The sequence below is a fragment of the Anser cygnoides genome, chromosome 17 (assembly GCF_040182565.1).
Source record: "Anser cygnoides isolate HZ-2024a breed goose chromosome 17, Taihu_goose_T2T_genome, whole genome shotgun sequence".
In the NCBI taxonomy this organism is placed as follows: Eukaryota; Metazoa; Chordata; class Aves; order Anseriformes; family Anatidae; genus Anser; species Anser cygnoides.
In genome coordinates this window covers 10,013,138-10,031,549 of record NC_089889.1, presented here as the reverse complement: position 1 = coordinate 10,031,549, position 18,412 = coordinate 10,013,138, and the positions used below count along the sequence as shown (strand labels likewise).

General features: G+C 46.6%; 1 protein-coding gene across 2 annotated transcripts; it reads right to left on the bottom strand.

Annotated features, from left to right (window-relative positions):
• Positions 1-2,748: 2,748 nt before the first annotated feature.
• SLC2A11 (solute carrier family 2 member 11) lies at positions 2,749-14,974 on the bottom strand. 2 transcript variants are annotated; one of them, XM_013173588.3, is made up of 12 exons: positions 14,165-14,974; positions 11,649-11,747; positions 11,042-11,202; positions 9,883-10,007; positions 9,161-9,290; positions 8,822-8,970; positions 7,520-7,707; positions 6,654-6,764; positions 5,542-5,643; positions 5,336-5,411; positions 4,560-4,687; positions 2,749-3,923 (listed from the first exon to the last, which is right to left on the bottom strand). In XM_013173588.3, exons 1-12 carry the CDS (start codon positions 14,183-14,185, stop codon positions 3,723-3,725), a joined length of 1,491 nt encoding a protein of 496 aa, XP_013029042.2. In that variant the 5' UTR covers positions 14,186-14,974; the 3' UTR covers positions 2,749-3,722. The 2 variants fall into 2 exon arrangements, with proteins under 2 accessions (XP_013029042.2, XP_066834763.1); XM_066978662.1 differs by lacking the exons at positions 9,161-9,290; positions 9,883-10,007.
• Between the last annotated feature and the right edge of the window lie 3,438 nt (positions 14,975-18,412).

Below are 18,412 nucleotides of genomic sequence, written 5' to 3'. Positions count from 1 at the left end.
TCATTTTGGTGAGTTGTGCATTCATGCCAGGTCAGTTGGGAAGAGAAGCTCAAGCGACGGCTGACACAGAGCTGCAGGAGATGAGTAAAGGACAACGAAAAGGCACTAATGGAAACCAAAGTCCAGGGACCAGCACAAACCAGAGCGGACTGGCCTGGCCTCCCCAAGACATAGGTTGGGTAATCACTCATCACACCGAAGGAGAAGGTCCTGTTACTTTGAGCCTCACCATGGTAAAGCCTTCTGAAGCCTGACTGTGAAACATGACTAAGCCTGACTAAGCCTGTGCACTCAACACTTGGGTTGTGGGGTCAGTTGATTCTTCAAGGGTAATAGTCACTGCCCGAAAGTTCAAGTCTGTGTCCCTGTAACAGCGTAGATGCTAGGGAAGTTGAATGTCAGCTTTGCATCCTGACTGTAAAATAAAAAAATGACATCTTTACTTTTATCCATAATTCTCAAATCTCTCTTTATCTAGTAGTCTCCAACTTTTTTTCTGTTAAAAGGTTTTTACGAGCAAAGTCGAGGGGGAAAGTCCTTCTGCTGGTGAGTGGCTACACTTGGCAGTGCCCCAGGTGGGAAATCTGTGTGTCTTCGGGGTCTGGAAGAATCCCAGCCAGACAGACTGGGACCGAGCTGCACAGTGAGTGCGGGGTGGCTTGTGCAGAGGAGCGGGCTGAGGACTGCAGCAGTAACTATTTTTCTCTGTTGCAATGGTTACCAATCGGTCCAACAGGGCTTGGTGACTTGTTTTTTAAACAACAATATGAACCATGAGTCTCTGAGAATCACTTTTCAAGATGTGTGTCTGCCTAATGCTTCGCATAAGAAAATTGACCTAAATGATTGACATACATTTTTCCAGTTTGTGAAGGTGTGTTAATGCAGTAACAATTAACCAACTTGTTAAGTGCGTCAATTAAAATGTAACCAATCAGATCAATTAAAATATAACCACTGATTGTCTTTGCTTAATCAGTCTGAGGACACCTGATTTCAGGCCATAGTCAGAAAAAATGCCAGGAGTTGGAATTAGTGTTTTCTGACGTGTACTCGCAGGATGGGGTCCCTAACTCTGGAAGTATTAAATGCCTGTCATTCCGCACCAGGCATGTGGCATATGGCCAGCTGCAGAAGGTGCCCATCCTTCCAGGGATCTGGGGAAAGCAGAAAAATGCTGACTTGGGGATTAGCCACAAAGGTGGCTGAGCTGAGGACCTCTGGATGTCGGAGGACTTCTCAGTTTCGCCCAGTTCTCCTCTGACCTGCACTTCCTGGCAGTTTGTGCCGGGCTCTCCCTCACCCAGGCAGTCTCTTCAGTCTATCCCCAGCTTCCACCCTGCATCTTCTCTACTGCCTTGCCTTCCCTCCTGTCTCCTGTCCTCTCTCTGATCCTCACCAAAGGAATGTCAGAGTATTTTGGTACCATTGTGATGCTACCAGCACTTTTTGCTTTGACCGTTTTACTCTTTCCACCTGCCCCTCCCTGCTCTCTCCAGACTGCACAAATGAAAAGTATCTCTGCATTTCCTAGCTTGCAGGTGTCTTGCTCTTGGTTGTCTTGTCTCAAAATCCTGTTTGTTCCCAACTCTCAGTGTCACCCTAAAGCAGAGAGACATGCTGTTGCCCATGTGTGTGTGTGAATGACTTCTAGCACCAAACACAAGTGAACAAAAATTTAGATATATTTTTCCTATGTTGTAAACTGTAGACAGTGAAAGATAGCTCTTGCACAGACTCCTCGTCTGAGAAATATATCTGCCTCTCCACTTGTGTCCAGCATGACCGTAATACGCTCTGGAAATGTTATGTTTACATTCATGCCATTTAAAAATGCTGTACTTCTATTAACTTAGTTACAAATATACAGAAAGAAACTTCAACTACTTATTTTGCCAATGTATGCATTCTTCTTTGCTGCAACCATCAGCAGAAAACCATCACCAGTCAACCTGATGCCTGGGAAAACCACATTAAATGAAAAGCTTTGCCCTGTTCTCTACCAGGCTACCTACAGAGGATCAGTATCACATCCATCTCTTTTCCAATATGCTCTGTGGAGACAAGCAAGAACATACTGCGGGGAATCTTCTCCACTTCCAGAAGCAGCAGCTGCCATAGGAGCTCCTCACCACACGCTAGCCTCAGCAGAACGCGGGTGCAAAATGGAGTGGGAGCCCCACAGGGTGCATCAGCAGTGTCTGTGCTCACAGTGTGCACATGGGACCAGAGAATTAGCTGTGCTTCACAGCAGAGGACTGGAGGGAAGAAACAAGCCATGAAGAAAACCAGCCCAGAATAAATTGTCTGCAAACAATGCCCAAAAGTCAGTTGTATAATAAGCTACTTAGCAAGAACTAGAAGCTTTCTTCCTAATCCACCTGTCACATGTTTTTATAGCTGAAAATAATTAACTCTCACTATTGCTCAACAAGTAGGGGGCGATTTGAAATCACTTAATAACAGAAACAACAGGAGCACTGGGCAAGGTACTGAGGATTTCATCTGGTGTCTGAAAACAGAACTTAATCATATTAATTTTTGTGTTTGAGAACCCAGATTTAGAAGCAAAAAAAGGCTTCTGAGGTGTAAGTTACTGTTTGGGTGGAGAAGAAATACAGAAGATACTTAGAAGAAATTTGCTGAAGCATTGCATGGTGGTAATTGATGATACGAGAATAAGGCAGCAGTCTGTCCCTATTTAATATGGATTCTAAAATATAGATGTGTTATTTACTACTAAAAAGCTAGAACACATTTTTAAACATTTGGGGAGATTTATTAGTTGATGTACATTATAAATCTGCTTTCCATAAGCAGCAACATAACTTATTTCCATAAGCACAAAGTTCTGTATAAGCAAAGATCTGGTGGTGTGTGGCAGGCTGATATGCTTCGGCTGCTAACTGTGGACCCTTCAGTGGGTGTATGGGTTTATCCAAGAACACCTGTGAACTTGGGAAAGGAGGGAATCTATTTTTCATTCCTTTTTTTTTTTCTTTTTTTTTTTTTTTCTTTTATTCCTTTTAATCAAGGCCAATCTTAAACTCAGCCTTTGGGGCCAAATTTCAGATTTCAATACCTAAACACAGTATCCTAATTCAGTATTTAGGTACCTGGCAGTGTGGCCTGAGTCTCAGTGTTGGTTGGAAGCAAATACTTCACATTTCAACTCACGGAAGTGAGGAGCAGGACAATTTTTTAAGCTGTGTAGCAAGACAATAGTTTATCAAGTGTTAGAGCATTCAGCAGGTGGAGAGGCGGCTCACTACAGTTTGTAACATCTACTGACGTCCTAGAGAGAAGTGATCAGATCCCTTGCCTATCTGTATTATGCTGCTGTCAGGCATTTCTCTGATTTACCTGTTTGAAAGTATTTAAGTGGAACCATCGTGTCACCCGTGACCTGTTTTTAACAAGAAACTTCCAGATGATTTGTCAGGAAACCAGTCACTGAGAATGTCCCCAGGGCTGACAAAGGACAAGTCCGTGTTAGTGTTTCAGGCAGGAAGGGAAAGCAAATGGTGGCTTAGGAGGAGTTTAACAAACAAAGTAAATAAGAAATGTGGGCCTAACGGCTGCATTTTCTGCATTGCCCTAAAATCTTTTCAAGGTGAACCTAAAAGTAATATGTTATCCCTAACCCTCCTCCTCTCTCCGTGTCCCTGCAAGAGAACATAGCCACTGCTGAATTTGCCCAGGTGCCATTCTCATTCCCTCTGCTACAACACGGTGGATTTGATCTCCTCAGGGCCTTTATACAAAGCTGCGTGGCTCTGAGCTTTGAAGTTCCGTTTCCTGAACTCCTCCGAGATTTCCAGGAAGGACTTCCCCTTTGTCTCAGGGAGGAAGAGCCCGATGTAGAGAGCAGTGCAGACGCATACCACAAGGAACGGGACGTAGCAGAAATGCGCTAGAGTTTTCTGAGAAGGAGGAAAAGAACAAGACAGTGTTAGAGACACTCTGTGTGATGATGAACAGGTCACTAAAGTCCTTTCCTACATGGACTAACTTCAGCCAGGGAGCATTTTCTGTGTTGCCTAGGTGCAAGAGCTTCCCACCACAGTTTGGGAGATTTGACACAGCAGAAAGAGTATCTCAAAATGTCTTTTTCTGTCTTTCTGTCTCTACATAAGCGTACAGAATGGGGACCCACAGTAGGAAACGAGACAGGATTGCATATGGAGGATTTCTGCTCCCTTTTGCATCAGGAACCACCTTAGGGAATGGTGCCAGGGCCTGGAGGGGGAGTTAAATCACGCCTCTAGTCCCAGCCATTCCCAGCTGAGGACAGAGCAGGATATAGACCATCTGTGCCCCAAATTAATGCATTTCCAGCCTCACATCACAAATCACCTTATGGAACACAAGGGAAGTTTAGTTTAAAGGAGTTCTGATCGCTTCCCTGATAAAGGTAATTTTCATGGCAGTGCTGGCTTGCTGCATGTCTGCAGCTTGTGATATTCCAGGCCCCGTCTTGTCTCGTGGTCAGCAGAGAGCCTCTGCCTCGTACAGAACACTAAAGGGCCACAGGGGATGGCACCGCTGTGGGAACCCACCACAATGAATGGGAAGGCTGTTCCGACCAGAAAGAGGTTGAACCAGAGCAGGGAGCCACAGATCATGTAAGCAGCTGGCCGGGACATCTGGTCAAAAACCTCGGTGGGCAGAACTCCTGTTACACCAGCTGGAAAAAGAAATGGCAGGAAAGTTAAAAACACTGTACGTAATACTGTTGACCAAAAACAGGAGAACACATACTAGCAAGCAAAAACAACATGAAGTTTATGAGAAGAGTAGTAGATTATTATTCAGTAAATTATTCTCACTAGTCAACAGTGCCAGAACAAGTGGTAATAGAGATAAACTGCAGCGGGGAAGTTTTGGGTTAAATATTAAGGGCTGGCTAATTATTCAGACTTTCTCATGTTAGAATGAACTGCTGGGAAAGGTTTTGTAATCCACGTTATTGTCACCAGGATCTGACTGTGAGAACAGCTTATAATTAATTCAACCCTATGACACTGTAGGGACTGGGACAAGAAATTACTTCCAAGCCGTGTGGCATGTGACACTGGCAGCTTGGTTCTTACCTGCCCTTCCTTCAAATTCATGTCAGCAAACAGAGCCTCACATCTACTCATACTGAGCAAACACACACACATAACCCCTGTACCCTGCCCCCAGGCACAGAAAGTAATGGGTTCTGCCAAGAAAATAAGTGTTAGTAGGCTAACAGACATGGAAATTGTACTTCCAGGCATCTGCTGCTTGCACACATCGCTAGAAGTCCGCAGTACCCAAAAGTTTCAGTGCAAACACTCAGGGAACTGACCTGGTCCAATTCCAAAGCTCAGGATGTAGGCGAAAATGCAGGCCATGCTGAGATAGGGCATCCAGCTGATCCGAGTCTCCAGCCGCAGGGAACAATGGAAAACCAGTAAGGACACTTACTGTTATTTGCCACCACTAAACACCCCAATCACATAAAAGGCACAGCCCAGCTCCATTTCCCTTAAATAATGAAGTGAAGTTTGTCACCTGCTGGCTTAGGGCGACCATGAAGACAACGGCCCATCCTGCCATGAAGATATAGCCCCCCAGCAGCAGTGGCCTCCGACCAGCATAGTCTATAATCAAGTTCTGCACAGCGTAACACAGTGAAATAAAGCAACACATTTAACATCTATTTACAGATTCCCGCCTGCCCCCTTCTGTCCCATTTCAATTCTCTGTGCCTGTCTCACTCTACAGCTGCTTCAAGGATGTTGTCCACTTCTCAGCAGAAAGAGAAAGGTCTTTCAGAGGAAAGGGTCTGCTGGCAGGAGCCAGGCAAGACGGGTGTTCAGGGGAGACAAGAATGTCCCAGCTGCACCTAAACCCTGCCACCATCTGTAGTGACGTGCAGCAAAAGATATATATATATATTTAATCTAAAGCTTTAAGGATATTTGGTGCCAAGAAGTGGGAAGCTAAGCGGCTAGAAGATTTATTTCTCTATCGTGTTAAGTTTGCTTCTTGTTCTTGATGTATATTTTAGAGAGAATGATAAAAATCCAGGATGGCTGGCCCAGTGTGTCCCTGGAACGGCTGAGGTGCATGGGTCAGTGTGGTAATTTATTATCACAAACGCCAGGGTCTGAAGGCTTCAGTGTCCCTCAGATAAACTGAGGACAGATTGCAGGGCACAGACTGCTAGCCACAGCTTGTGGCAGGAACACTGGCCTCTGCTGCCGGAAAGAAAACTGAGTGGAGCAGCCAGAAGGCAAAGAGGCACTTTGCTATGGACTCCTCTGCTGCTGTTCTCCTCGTCAGCCTCTGAGGTTGCATCTGCAGTTGTCTGAATAAATAGTCACTCTGGTTGTAATCATAGATGTTCAACCACAAAGGCTGAGGATACACGAAAATGCCAATGAGCACAGATCAAAAGCACAGCTTCCATTTAGAGTCTTCCAGACATTTTTCAGATGATGCGGTGTCTTACAAAACACTGCCCCATTAACCCCTCTGGACACAAAAGCTGAGAACTGCCTGACTGCTGTGTTGTGAAGTGCTTCCCTGGGATGCGAGGCAATGTAAATCTGAAGCTTGTAATTAACGGGCTCCTCCCCATCAGCACGGCCTGCATGTCAGCAGCGCATTAAGAGTCTCACACAAGTAACGGATGTGATCAGTTCACAGCTCCCCGTGCCGATGACAACATATGGGATTTTATCCTGAGGAATCCCAGCCTCCTGGAACACGTAAGCTGCATAAAAATACATCTGGGAAGAGAACAGAGGAGAGAGCAGTAAGGGAAGGTGTCTGAAGATGCATCCCATTGTTTTTGCCTGAAGGACCATGCAGAGCACCACAAAGGTGCTGTGTCACACAGGCTATTTCGACAGCATCCCTCTGAAGCTCGCCATAGTGCAGAGGTGTACTTTGGGAATCAAGCATCTGAGATTTGAACCCTGATGTTGATGAGAAAGCCTTTCAAAGCAAGTGGTCTGTAAAAGCAAACACCCATATGACCTTAATAGTGCAGAGCAATTGGAAGTCAGACTGCTAAATCCAGAGTGCTCCCTAGAACAAGAAGTCTTCTCCATGACTGCCCATGTAGTAGATGCAAGAGGAAGCACTTACAGGAAAAAAAGGCTCTCATCAGCAGTGGAAGGCTGTTTCCTCAGCTCTCAGAAGGCTGCTGTTGTACATAGATTTTATCTTGTTTTCCATGGTTTATTGGCTTTTTCATTTAACTTTCCTCATTTCATCCAGGGCTGGATGCCAAAGGGGTTTTTCCTGCATACTGAATGGGCATTGTAACACAGACCTAGCGTCTGTACCCAGCTACCTTTTTATGCCACCTTTTTTTTATACTCCAATTCAACTTCTCACTACTCTGTTCATGGCTTCTTCAGCAGGAAGATCTCCACAGGCAGAGCAGAGCACTATTCCTTCTTGTCCTGCAGAAGGAACGTTAAGCCCAACAGCTCGTACCCATGGCTCACGCTAGCGCTGCAGCTGCCGGGCTGCTCACCGAATCATTCCCGCAGAGCTGCATGGCGCTGCTCAGCACGATGATGCTCATCAGCTGCCACCTCACAGCTGGGTTTTGGAACAGCTCCCAAGGCTTCTTCGCCCTCTGACCTTTAGCGGCGGCCTGTTCAGCCAGCATCTCTTCCAGCTCTGCTCCCAGGTCGCTGTTGCCTCTGAGCTTCTGCAGGGCTGCAGGGACAAGGGAATCAAGTCTCATCCCCTGGACTTCACCTTCAGATCACCTGCCTCTGCAGGCTGAAGGGTTGAGCAGTAAGTCATGGCTGCAGGAAGCTGTAGAACAGAGCTGTGATCATGGTGCTGCCTTCACAGATGTGGCAAGTTGCCATGCAGCCCCGTGAAGGGCTGGGGGAAAGGGACTGCAAATCCCTGTTGTTTGACAAGAGAGTATTTCCAAACAGTGCCATTTCAGCAGCCATGCCTCAAGCTCATATCTCAAGTGACTTCCCTGGGAAATGCAGGCAATTAAAATCTTCTTGGTACATGTTTCCTGGAAACTAATTCCAGCTGCTTTGTATATGGGGATTTGTATGCTACAAATCTAAGCAAATCCTTTAATATGAATTTGCTGCAGATTTTGTCATGAGCTCCCCAGGCAGTATTTATTTCACTTCACAGTTACAAAACATATACCCCGCTGTGAACTCAAGTTCCACCTTTTAACCTTACCTTTGTATCAAAAAAATATTTTGTAGGAAGATGCCTTTCAACTATCTTAATAGATCAAACATATTTGAGATTATAGAATGTTCTTCAGCTTGGAAGAAGTGCTCATAAAAGGAACTTGATACTGTTCACATGTAAAAGTCATGACACCAATCTCAAGAGGTCGCAGCCTAAGTCCGTGTACAAAAGCGGGATGCAAAGAAGTGTACATTAATCTGTGTTCAGAATTACTTTAGATATTCATACAAATACATAACCAACCACCGCCTGGGCAGTGTTTAAGGATGCAGCAGCTAATGCAGTCACAAACATTGACAGCACCACATATCTTGTGTAGACCAACATGGTCTTCTGGTTTGTTATCCAAATACTGAGGTGTATCGTGAGACTAGTGACATAGCTATGGTATTGGGCTTAAAGTTTTTATGTGCATCTGAGGAGACTGGTAGAGTCACCAACAGGACATTTGTGTTGGAAGGAAACCTACATTTCAATTTGCCTTGGACTGAACCCGCTGGGCAGTATGTTACAAGTATGCAACCAGCCTTCTTACTGTGCATCTGCCCAGTCAGCAGATCTCGGGTGCTCAGCGGGGGGCTGACAGTCACCCTAAACTCACCAGAGATGCAGGATTCTCTATCTCCACGGTCAATCAAGAGGTATCTGGGACTTTCAGGAAACCAAGGCAGAGCCATGAGCTGGATCAGGGCAGGCACTGCATTGCTAGCTAAAAGGAACGGCCAGCTCTCCTCCCCTCCTAAGAGCTCTCTGGAGAAAAATAAAATAAAACATAATTGCTCAGGAAATTTTACAACATCGCAAGAGCCCAGCATCCTCTGCGGTGTGTGAGCACTGAAAAAAAAAAAGAAAAGAGAGGGGGAGTAAAGCAAAAAGGGGAAAAGAAAAAGAAGAAAGAGAAGAAAGAGAAGTATGAACTGGGCTTCTAGCTCTACATTACCTGAGTCCAACAACCTGCCCCAGCACCAACCCCAGGGCTGTAAAAGATGCGGAGGTCAAGGCCACAGCTCCTCGGAGCTTCTTTGGGGCACTTTCTGCCAGATACATGGGCTGAATGTTCATGCTTACACCTGGGCAAGGCAGACAAATGCTGGCCTCAGCTTGGAGACAGAGGAGACGAGGACAAGTGCAGTCAGCCACCTCTCCAGGTTGCCAGCTGGACCCTTCTGCTGGAGGCCATGTGATACTGATCTACCAGTGCTTATTATTTACCCAAACCTTTAATTTCCCTCTTACTCATTCCATAAGCTGCTAAACATACATTTGCATACTCATAAGTAGTAAGATGAAACCGAAATGTGGCTGGGCCTCAGTCCTATGGTCTTCTCAGCACCAAATCTGAGGTTATAAACGATGTTCCATTCTAGTCCCCCATTCTGGGGGTAAGGTCATATTTTAAGTCACTTGTGTCAATCATTATTCCCTGGGAAGAGCTTCTATAAAAAATGTAACGTGGTACATGACCGATAACCTTCTTACAAGCAGAGAGGGACTGATTTTTACTCAGTTTCTGCCAGGGCTTCCCTCCCAGCATGCAGACTGCATGAGATACTAGAAGTTGAATTATTTTAATGCCTTGGGTCATTCCTATTTGAGTATCTTCCATTTCTAATTGATACTTGTTATCATGTTTGTTCCATTGCATTTCTCACGTTGCCATACCTGCATTCACGCCAGTAAAGAATCTGCTGAGCATTATCATTTCAAAGGATTTGGCCATTTGGCTGAATCCCGACAAGACGGCGGCTATGATCACAAAGACGTTGTTAACCAGCAGGGACATCTTCCTTCAGAGAGAAGAGACACAGTTGTGAGCTCAGATGGGTGCCAGGTTTGGTTCTGGGATCAAACCTTTCACGTGGCAGATCCAACCTGCCCTGCCTGCAAGCTCGGTGGAGTGCTCAGCTCCACCACAGCACATCCTGCTCACCCGCAGCCCTCCTGGGGTGCCCATGCACAGGTCAGCACTTCGGGGTGTTGTTAGCAAAACAGGAATCTGCATTAACAGAAAATCCACAGGGCTCACACAATTAGGGCCATCGCCAACTACCAGCACGACCATGGGGTGTCCCTGCAGAGCTGGCTTTAGACACATGGAAGGCACCCTGGGGTCCTCACCCAGGCTCACTGCTCTTGCACTCCCCATTTGAATGGGGAAGAATATTTCAGTTTTTCCATCTGAAAAAGCCAATTTGTTGAAACAGGCACTTTTCATGTGATAGTATTCTTAGGAAACTTCTGTCAGAATATTTTCAAGTGTCACAGGTGAAATTTCTGTCCAAAACCAGAAAAAAAAGGAAGTTCTCTTGACCCGTATCAGCCAGCAATTCTCTCCAGTCCCAGCGGGCTGCCCTACCTACTGTCAGGAATCTTTCTCTTATTCACGAATGGAATGATTTCATTGCTAAGTAATACAAGGTGAAACTTTTCATTGGATAAGAAAGGCATGTCCTTTCCAGATCTTCACAACCATGGAAAAAGTGGCTGTGGGAGACAGTCCTCCGATCCCACCCCAAAGCACAGAGGTGCCTGTGTCAGCACGTAAGAGGAGCACACCAAAGGGATAGCGCGTAGAGGGAAATTCTTGGGGTGAGGAGGAAAGGAGGTAAAATCCAACTTCCTACTGGTTTACGTTGGTAACACCAAGGGTGTTTTTCTCTAGAGAACTGGGGACAGAGCTGGGTTTGAAAGACAGGAGAGGAGAGGCAAATGTTTTTCAGGTACACAAGCACAAAGGAAAAAAAAAGTGCCACGGGGCTCGTAATTCCTCTTCGACAAACGGAAGTTGCAAAGCATAAGATAAAATCCATCACCCTCTTACCTTCCCAACATGATGGCCATGGGACCAGCAACAACAGCCCCGGCGAGTCCTCCCAGAGGGTACGCAGAGACGGTGAAAGACCAGAGCAACAGGATCATGTTGTCCTCCAGGGGAACGCCCGTGCGCTCCTGCCAGGTTTTGTTCATGAACACCTGGATGTACTGCGAGGGAAGGACAGTGCTGTGTCACCACAACACAGAGAGAGAGGACGCTGGGAAGTGTAAGGGCTTCCTTATTCATATATCTGCTTATACTGTGCTCGTGCCTCTAAACCTCTGGCTGAAAATGGCCTCCAGTTCTTAGATGTGTTTTTAACAGCGGGCTGAGGGTGTAAAACTGTAGCTGTTCAAAAGTTGTACTTGGTTTATATCTCTGTGTAGCTGTCTTGGGTAATTTAAAAACATTTTAATGGGTCTGATTTTGAGTTTAAGGGCAAAATTCAATTTCATGGGATGCAGGATGGAAAATTTTAGAATTAGATTTGCTAAAACAAATGAAATGAGGCTTTTGAATAAATTCTTCTGACGCTAAATCCTGCACGAGGATGGCTTAGGACAGCAAAGTCTCAGGAAGAGCCTCAGGGACCAGCAGGACTAGCAATACTTACTGAAGTTGGAGCATTGATGATGGAGATGTTGTAACCGTATTGGAAAGTGCCTCCAATCCCAGCAGCACATACTGTCAGGATCAGGATCCTGCTCTGAAGCTGAAGAAGATGGACAGAAAATAGATGGCTTTCTTGCACAGAACAAAATGGCTCAGCCGACATTTAGCCTGGTCACGCTTTGAGTAGCGTGTAGTGAAGATTAGAGCAGGCTACAAATGATGTTGTGTAATGGGAGGTACCAAAGACAGAAAGAAAAAAATAGATTTTTAAAATCTATGGCTCTCTGTACAGCAAAATGATATTAATAATCCATTGGATTAATAATCCAAAGAATCTGGGACTGCTTTGGGGCCAAGAGTATCTTTCATATAATATTTAACATATATGCTTACAAAAAGTCAGTGTAACAACAGTAAATACTGGTACAGGCTGGTGTTACTCCTTCAGTTAATTCAATTTGTTACAAAAACCTGTACTCACATGATGAATTATTCAAGAAGCATTGCCAAAGCATAACAACTTCTGAATCATTTCTACCTAAGCCTGGATGGAGTTTCCCTGGAGTATAAGAGATTTTCTTATGGCTATTTATACCCGATGCACTTCTGGTTCATTGGCATGCTATTTCTTGTACCTTTTTGTTGCAATTATACATCCTTTGTCCTTTTGTTTTAGTTTAAAATAGAGTGCCTTTTCTATGCTGCTTCACATTTTGTACAGAGCAGGCAATGTCTTTCTGCCAAACTTTCTCATCACACAGTTTGTTCCTACAGGTTTTTGTGTTTAGCAGGCTACAGTTGAGTATTCAGCAAGAATATTTTCTACACTTTCAGTGTTATGATGTGGGTGAAATATGTGGCAGATGTGGTCCTGTGTCATGTGTTGTGTCTCCTTGAGGCCACCATTGGTGTTGCCCATTGCTTATACTGCCCTTTAACGGAGCTGCTTCATGGAGCATCACAGGATCAGGGCGTTGGGGAAGTCTCTTGCCTTTTGCAGGGTGTAGACAAGCTGTCGCAGCTGGCACAGCATGGGAACTGAGAGCTCACTGGCAGGCTTGTGAGCAAAAGACTTTCATTTCCCCCCCCTCGTAGCAGGATGCCCCGAAATTATAGCACAGCTGGGTGTTCCACATCACAACAACACTGGGGCTAACTGAGACAGGGACACTGTATAGAAACTTTCTAAACATTTTTGTTGATCTCTCCTCCTCTGTTGCATTTGTAAGTCTCGTGTCATTCTTGCCACCGTTGCCTGGACACTTCTGTGTGCCTGACTGCCCCCAGATGGACCGACTGCCTCTGTAGAGGAGCACAGCCGAGTGTCAGCAGCATCGTGCCTCCACACTAAACACCTCCATCCTCACTGCCGCCCCACCACCAGTCCTTGTCAGTTCACACCTCTTTCGTGCCTGCGCCCACCTGTATATGAGATATCCCATGTCTCAAGACCACTCTGAGCCTGCTGGGGACACCTGGCCCTTAGCCACACACCTCCTGCCAGGACGGCCTCTGCCAGCCCCCTGCTTGCAAACCCCTCCCAGTGGGACAGCTCTGCAGGGTGACATGAGGAGCCCATGCTCAGGCTTGGCTGTTTGCCACCAGCGCGGGTCACCTCAGGCGAGATTTTGTTTTGCTACATGAATATGACTCCACGGGCCCTGGGAAGAACTTAGATAAGCTGGTTCAGGGAAGCCCTCTCTGCTCTGCCTGCTCGTTTTCCTTTCAGAGAGCCGTCTACCAAAGAGAGGATTTTGCCTAGTGTCCCAATAGTTTTTTTAAATTGCAAATTCAAATAATTGTAGATTTTTCCTTTCCTCAAAGCCTTTCCATGTAAATAACTTCCATAGCAGCCTGAGACAGAATGTTCTCCCCGACAGAGGAGAAGCCAGACTGTTCCAGCCCTGCAGCAAGAAGAGGCTGAGCTCTCTCTTGTCCCAGTTAGAAGTGGGTACGTTTCACTTGCTCGCACTTCCCTTAGCCACGCCACTTCCCTGTCTCATTACTGAAACCAGAGCTAAGGATTGTGCACCTGATTCTGCTTCTGCTTTTCCCAGTTATTCCAGTTCTCCAAGTAAGAGAGATTTCCTCTCCCCCCAACAGCACATTTCTTCTTTTTTAATCACAGTGTTTACGGATAAAACACTCCTGCTAATTTCCCTGTTTTTGTTGTAGAGTGCATCACCTATCAGGTCCCATATCACAGCCTTCTTTCACGGCTATCAGCTAAGGGAAGATGGTTTGCTGCTCCTTGAGGAGCCACCAAGCACTTCTGAGCTCAGAGCTGAGCTGTATTACAGGTTTACCTTCCCAAACCTTCCTTAAAACCTGCCTTCTGCACTATTGTCCTGGCAGGCAGCTGCCAGGAGAGCCATGAGTCTGTCAGCTTTATCCCAAGGACTGTGATGAGCTGGACAAATAATTCTACAGTAACCTGTTAGTACTTGCACAGCCATATAAAAACTGGGGGAAAAAGAAAAATCTGTCAACAATAATAGTAAAATAGATGGCTTTTACCAGTCTCTGCAGCTTGTTCATCCTCTTTGGTAGGTTTTCCTCTGTCTGCCAAAGCCTCTGGTGCTCTCAGCAGTGCTCTAAGGGATTATTTAAATCTCCAGCATAGGAATGCGTATTGAGTCACCCATTACATTAGGATAACACACTTGACTTGGCAGGTGTCTTGCCAGCTGATTTACATTCTCTAAACGGGGCTGCATGTTCATTAGCAAGACAGCTCAATTAATTTTGTTGAAAATACAGGGTAGTTCGGGGAAATGTTTCTGCAAGATCCAGAGCTGCCTAAATTCCTGTTGAAGGCCAGCACGGTTTACAGCATGAATTCCCTCTCAAAGCATCTGACATGGCTGCCCAGTAGTGTTTGTCCAATTATATGTGATCGAAGAAGTAAGCCTGAGCTATTTTTATGACCACACTTGTCCCGGAACTCAATCTAGCATCTGTAGGACAAACCAGATCATTTCCCTTGGTCCTGACAGTGGCAGGAACCAGCCCCAGGCCTTTGAAATCCCCTGTTAGGCCCTGTTAGGCCCTTCGCTGTGTTCCTGCCTGCGTCCTGTAACGCAGGGGTGAGGTGTGTATGGGAGAGGAGGCTGCTGGGGGGCGAATGACTCCTGAGTATCGGATCAAAACGTTCTCAGTTCCTTTTGAGCTGTCACAGCCTCTCACACAGTGCGGTTCTGCCGTAGTTTAAGCATCTCTGTGCCACTTGTGAGGGCAACTGGGGCTGCTTGTACCACAGAGTATGGGTGTTTCTGTGCTCTGCGAGATATCAATCATGGAATCAACAGAGCTTTACGTGAGTATGGCCATGTAACATGCTTCACATATAACATGCTTTACATGAACAGAGCTGTTCATGGAGGCGTGGTGGAGGAGTCTTCGTACAGTGGATTTATGTCACACCCCGGGAGCACAGAATTGAAACTCAGCTCTGTTTGAAAACCTTGGTTAAAAATTAAAGAGCTGTATGCAGTGGAGGCACTCCTTTTACCTCTGAGAGGCTCCAGCTAAATTCTAACGAGTAGAAAAGGCTTCATTGCATGGCTATTGTGGCGTTTTCTGTGACCTTTCATCTTTGTCTATTGGCTTATCTTTCACTAGGGTGGGAGTTTTACACTCTTCCCTTGTTAACTACCCATCATTTCAGCAGGCCGGGGTAGCTGATAGGCCCCGGTAATGGCTCTGGCCGATGTGGTGCTGGTTATTGCTCCAGAAATGGCTCCCTGTGCCGTGTGAGGGCCGCAGTAACAGCAATGCTCGCTTCTTTCTGTAAGACACCTCCCAGGCAGTGAGAAATGGTGTATCCTGATCGGTCCTACAGACAGGGCCCAGTGCAGGCAGAGGCATACTGCGTTGCCAGCACTGATAGCAGAAGGGCTGCTTCACGTAATATCTATATCTATATCTATATCTATATCTATATATCATAATTTCTATATCTATATGTTAGGTGTAATTATGTGTTTTAACATCCTTTCATCGTGCAGAGTGCAATTCATGTGGGGCCTGACAGATTTCAAAGTATGCAGAATAAGTATAACTTACTTTAAGCACTTCTTTGTCCCTAGCCAGGTTTTACTACACTGAACAGAAGCACAAACCTGTTCCACAGCAGGGCTGGTTCCCTCCGGGGAGATGTTAGCACTGGGTGCTGCATCAGCTTCAGCCACTAAGCGGCAGGAGAAGCCCAAGGTTTCCTACTTCAGGCTCAATCCAAGTGCCAGCAGCTGGCTGCCTGTGGTTTGTGTCAGAGGTGACACAGCAACTTACACAGGTTTGTGGTTTGTGTCAGAGGTGACACAGCAGCTAACAGGTTCCCAAATGATAACTTGTTCACTGAGGAAACAGGATATGTAACTGTAAAGGTCAGCAGCCACTGCCCCGTGGTAAAGGCAGCACGTGTCGATAACGGTAACGCATTCATTCATAAAGGAAGGAGCTCGTTTCTTTCTGCTGTCCATTCAGAATGAGACCAGGGTTGGGTACATCTTTTCCAGGAAGAAAAACACATAGTCTGTATTAGCCATGAGCTTCCTCCTTTTTCCGAGCATCTTATAAGCAGGAATCACCTCGTGTGTGTCTTTGTCCCCTTGGGTGATGGCATACAGGAGTTCCAGCCTGTGGCTTGCAGGTGGCACATCCCTGGTTGTTGTGGACACTGAGAGGTGTCCTGGGAGCCTTTGAGGCAGGTGGGGATCGCTCCATTTCTAGCTCCCTAGATGGAAGCCAACATGTCAAAGCATGTCTCTAGTTGGATAGGAGGCAAAGGAATGCAGCTCACCCAGGCAGTGTGGTCTCCATCCATACCCTTGGGCCCTTACACCATGAAGTTGATGCATCCTTCTCATTCCTGCTGCATTCAAATAAAAATACGTCTTTCTGCAATGGCCTGGTCAAGGGCTGCCTGTTTAGAACAGCGCTTTGTCTTGTTTTTCCAAGGCAGATACGTGCACATTCTTCTATTTAACAGAAGATAAAGGCCGTATTGGTCACAGTCCAAAAGAAATCCTAGAGGTATGTGTTTGCAGCTTCTGCTGGGCATCCCAAAGGGCTTTCTTCAAACCCCTGCTTATTTCACCTCTGCACCTGAGCTGTGCAGAGCCGCTCTCTCCAAAACACATTCCTCTCCAGGTGCTGGCAGAGGCACCTCCTGCAGTCACTCAAGCTCCTGACTTCGCAGGGGGCCAGCAGGTCTCCAGTGCTACCGCGGGGACCTACCACCCTCTTCCCTCAAATACTTTCTCATTGAACTCAAACCTGTCATAATTAGGGGAAATCTGATGCCATGAGCACGGGAGACCAGCTATTTGGAGAATGTGACGGCAGTCTCTGTGCCTGTAATTACCTGGCTGCAGCAGCGAGTAGTAACCCTGCCAATAGGAAAGCCTATCAACACGTGCTCTTTGATCTGCCGCGCGCGGAAAGGCTCCTGGACTTCACTGGTTTCACCCAGGATCCTCTGGACCGACTGCAAGAGGAGGAAAGGGGCCCCGTTTCCATCTGCGGGGCTTGGCTCCATGGGATGAATTCCCCCTACAAACACTGCACTCACAGGACAGTCGGAGCTGTTCCCTGGCTGGGTGTTGGCCGTCTCCCAGGCTGTAGCTGGGCTGTTTCTGCAAGGCATTTTCTCTTTCCTGTAAGGGCTGTCACAGTGAAATACGAAATACCTCCGTCTGCTTGTCCTGACTCTTGCAGGTGTCACTCAGAACGCAGGAGCAGACAGGTAACATCATCCACAAACAAGCTGTTTTCTCGGGGCAACAGCCAGCAGCTCTGCTGGTTTTATGGTGAAAGCAATGCTTATAAAACTTAGCTGTTAAAAGGGATTTTCTGCGTAGGAAGCAAATGCCCCGCTGTGACACCGTTATTCCATTTCCAGCAGTTCCGTAATGTTCCTTAGAAAAAAAACTGCAATCTGTGTAAGGTCAAGACACTGTGTGACAACTTCAGGAAATGGGCTGCATCGCCGAGGCTTCTCAGGGCAGGGACCCAATGCTGACAGAGCCTCTGCTACCACACAGCCACTGGGATGCTCTCCAGCCCCGAGGAGACGCATGGGAGCTGAGTCCTGTGAGGACACGAGGGCTGACGCGGCCAGGACAGCTCGCTGCTTTCACTTGCCAGCTGGGATTTGGGATGTCAGAAGAATGGCTCGGTCTCCTGTGCAGTTGACATTTTCATCCTCCTGATAAGCAATGGAGGTTCTCTGGGAAAACCGAGAAAGCCCAAAAGACTACTAATAATTGAAGTGCCCTTTTCTTGGTCCATTTTGAGCTGTAGGTCAAGCTGTAGCTGAACTATTCCCTTTCCTTCATCCTTTGTACCATATTCTGATACAGGGGCTTTGTTGAAACTGGGTGACCTGAAGGCTGGGGAGAGCAAACCGGCTGAACAAAACCTCCGTGTGCAAGGGACGAGTGCTTACCTCTGCCACATGGCAGTAAGTGGTGCTGGATGTGCCTGTCAGAGGCGAGGGAAATGTGTGCAGGCGTGTCACAGCGTCAGACTCATCCTGACATCTTATTTAACACCCCCCTCAGACAGAGCCTTTTCTTAGAGCTGTTCCCAGCTTATTGAGAGACACCTGGGCTGGGACACGTACATCGTCCTGCCTCCCTGAGAACCGAAGCGCCACCGCTGCTTCTGATGCCTTGCAGGGGTCTTCACCAGCTGACAGCGTGCTCGCTTGTACGTGCTGCTGTTGTGCAGCTGAGCACAGACCTTCTTTTGTAGGAAACGAGC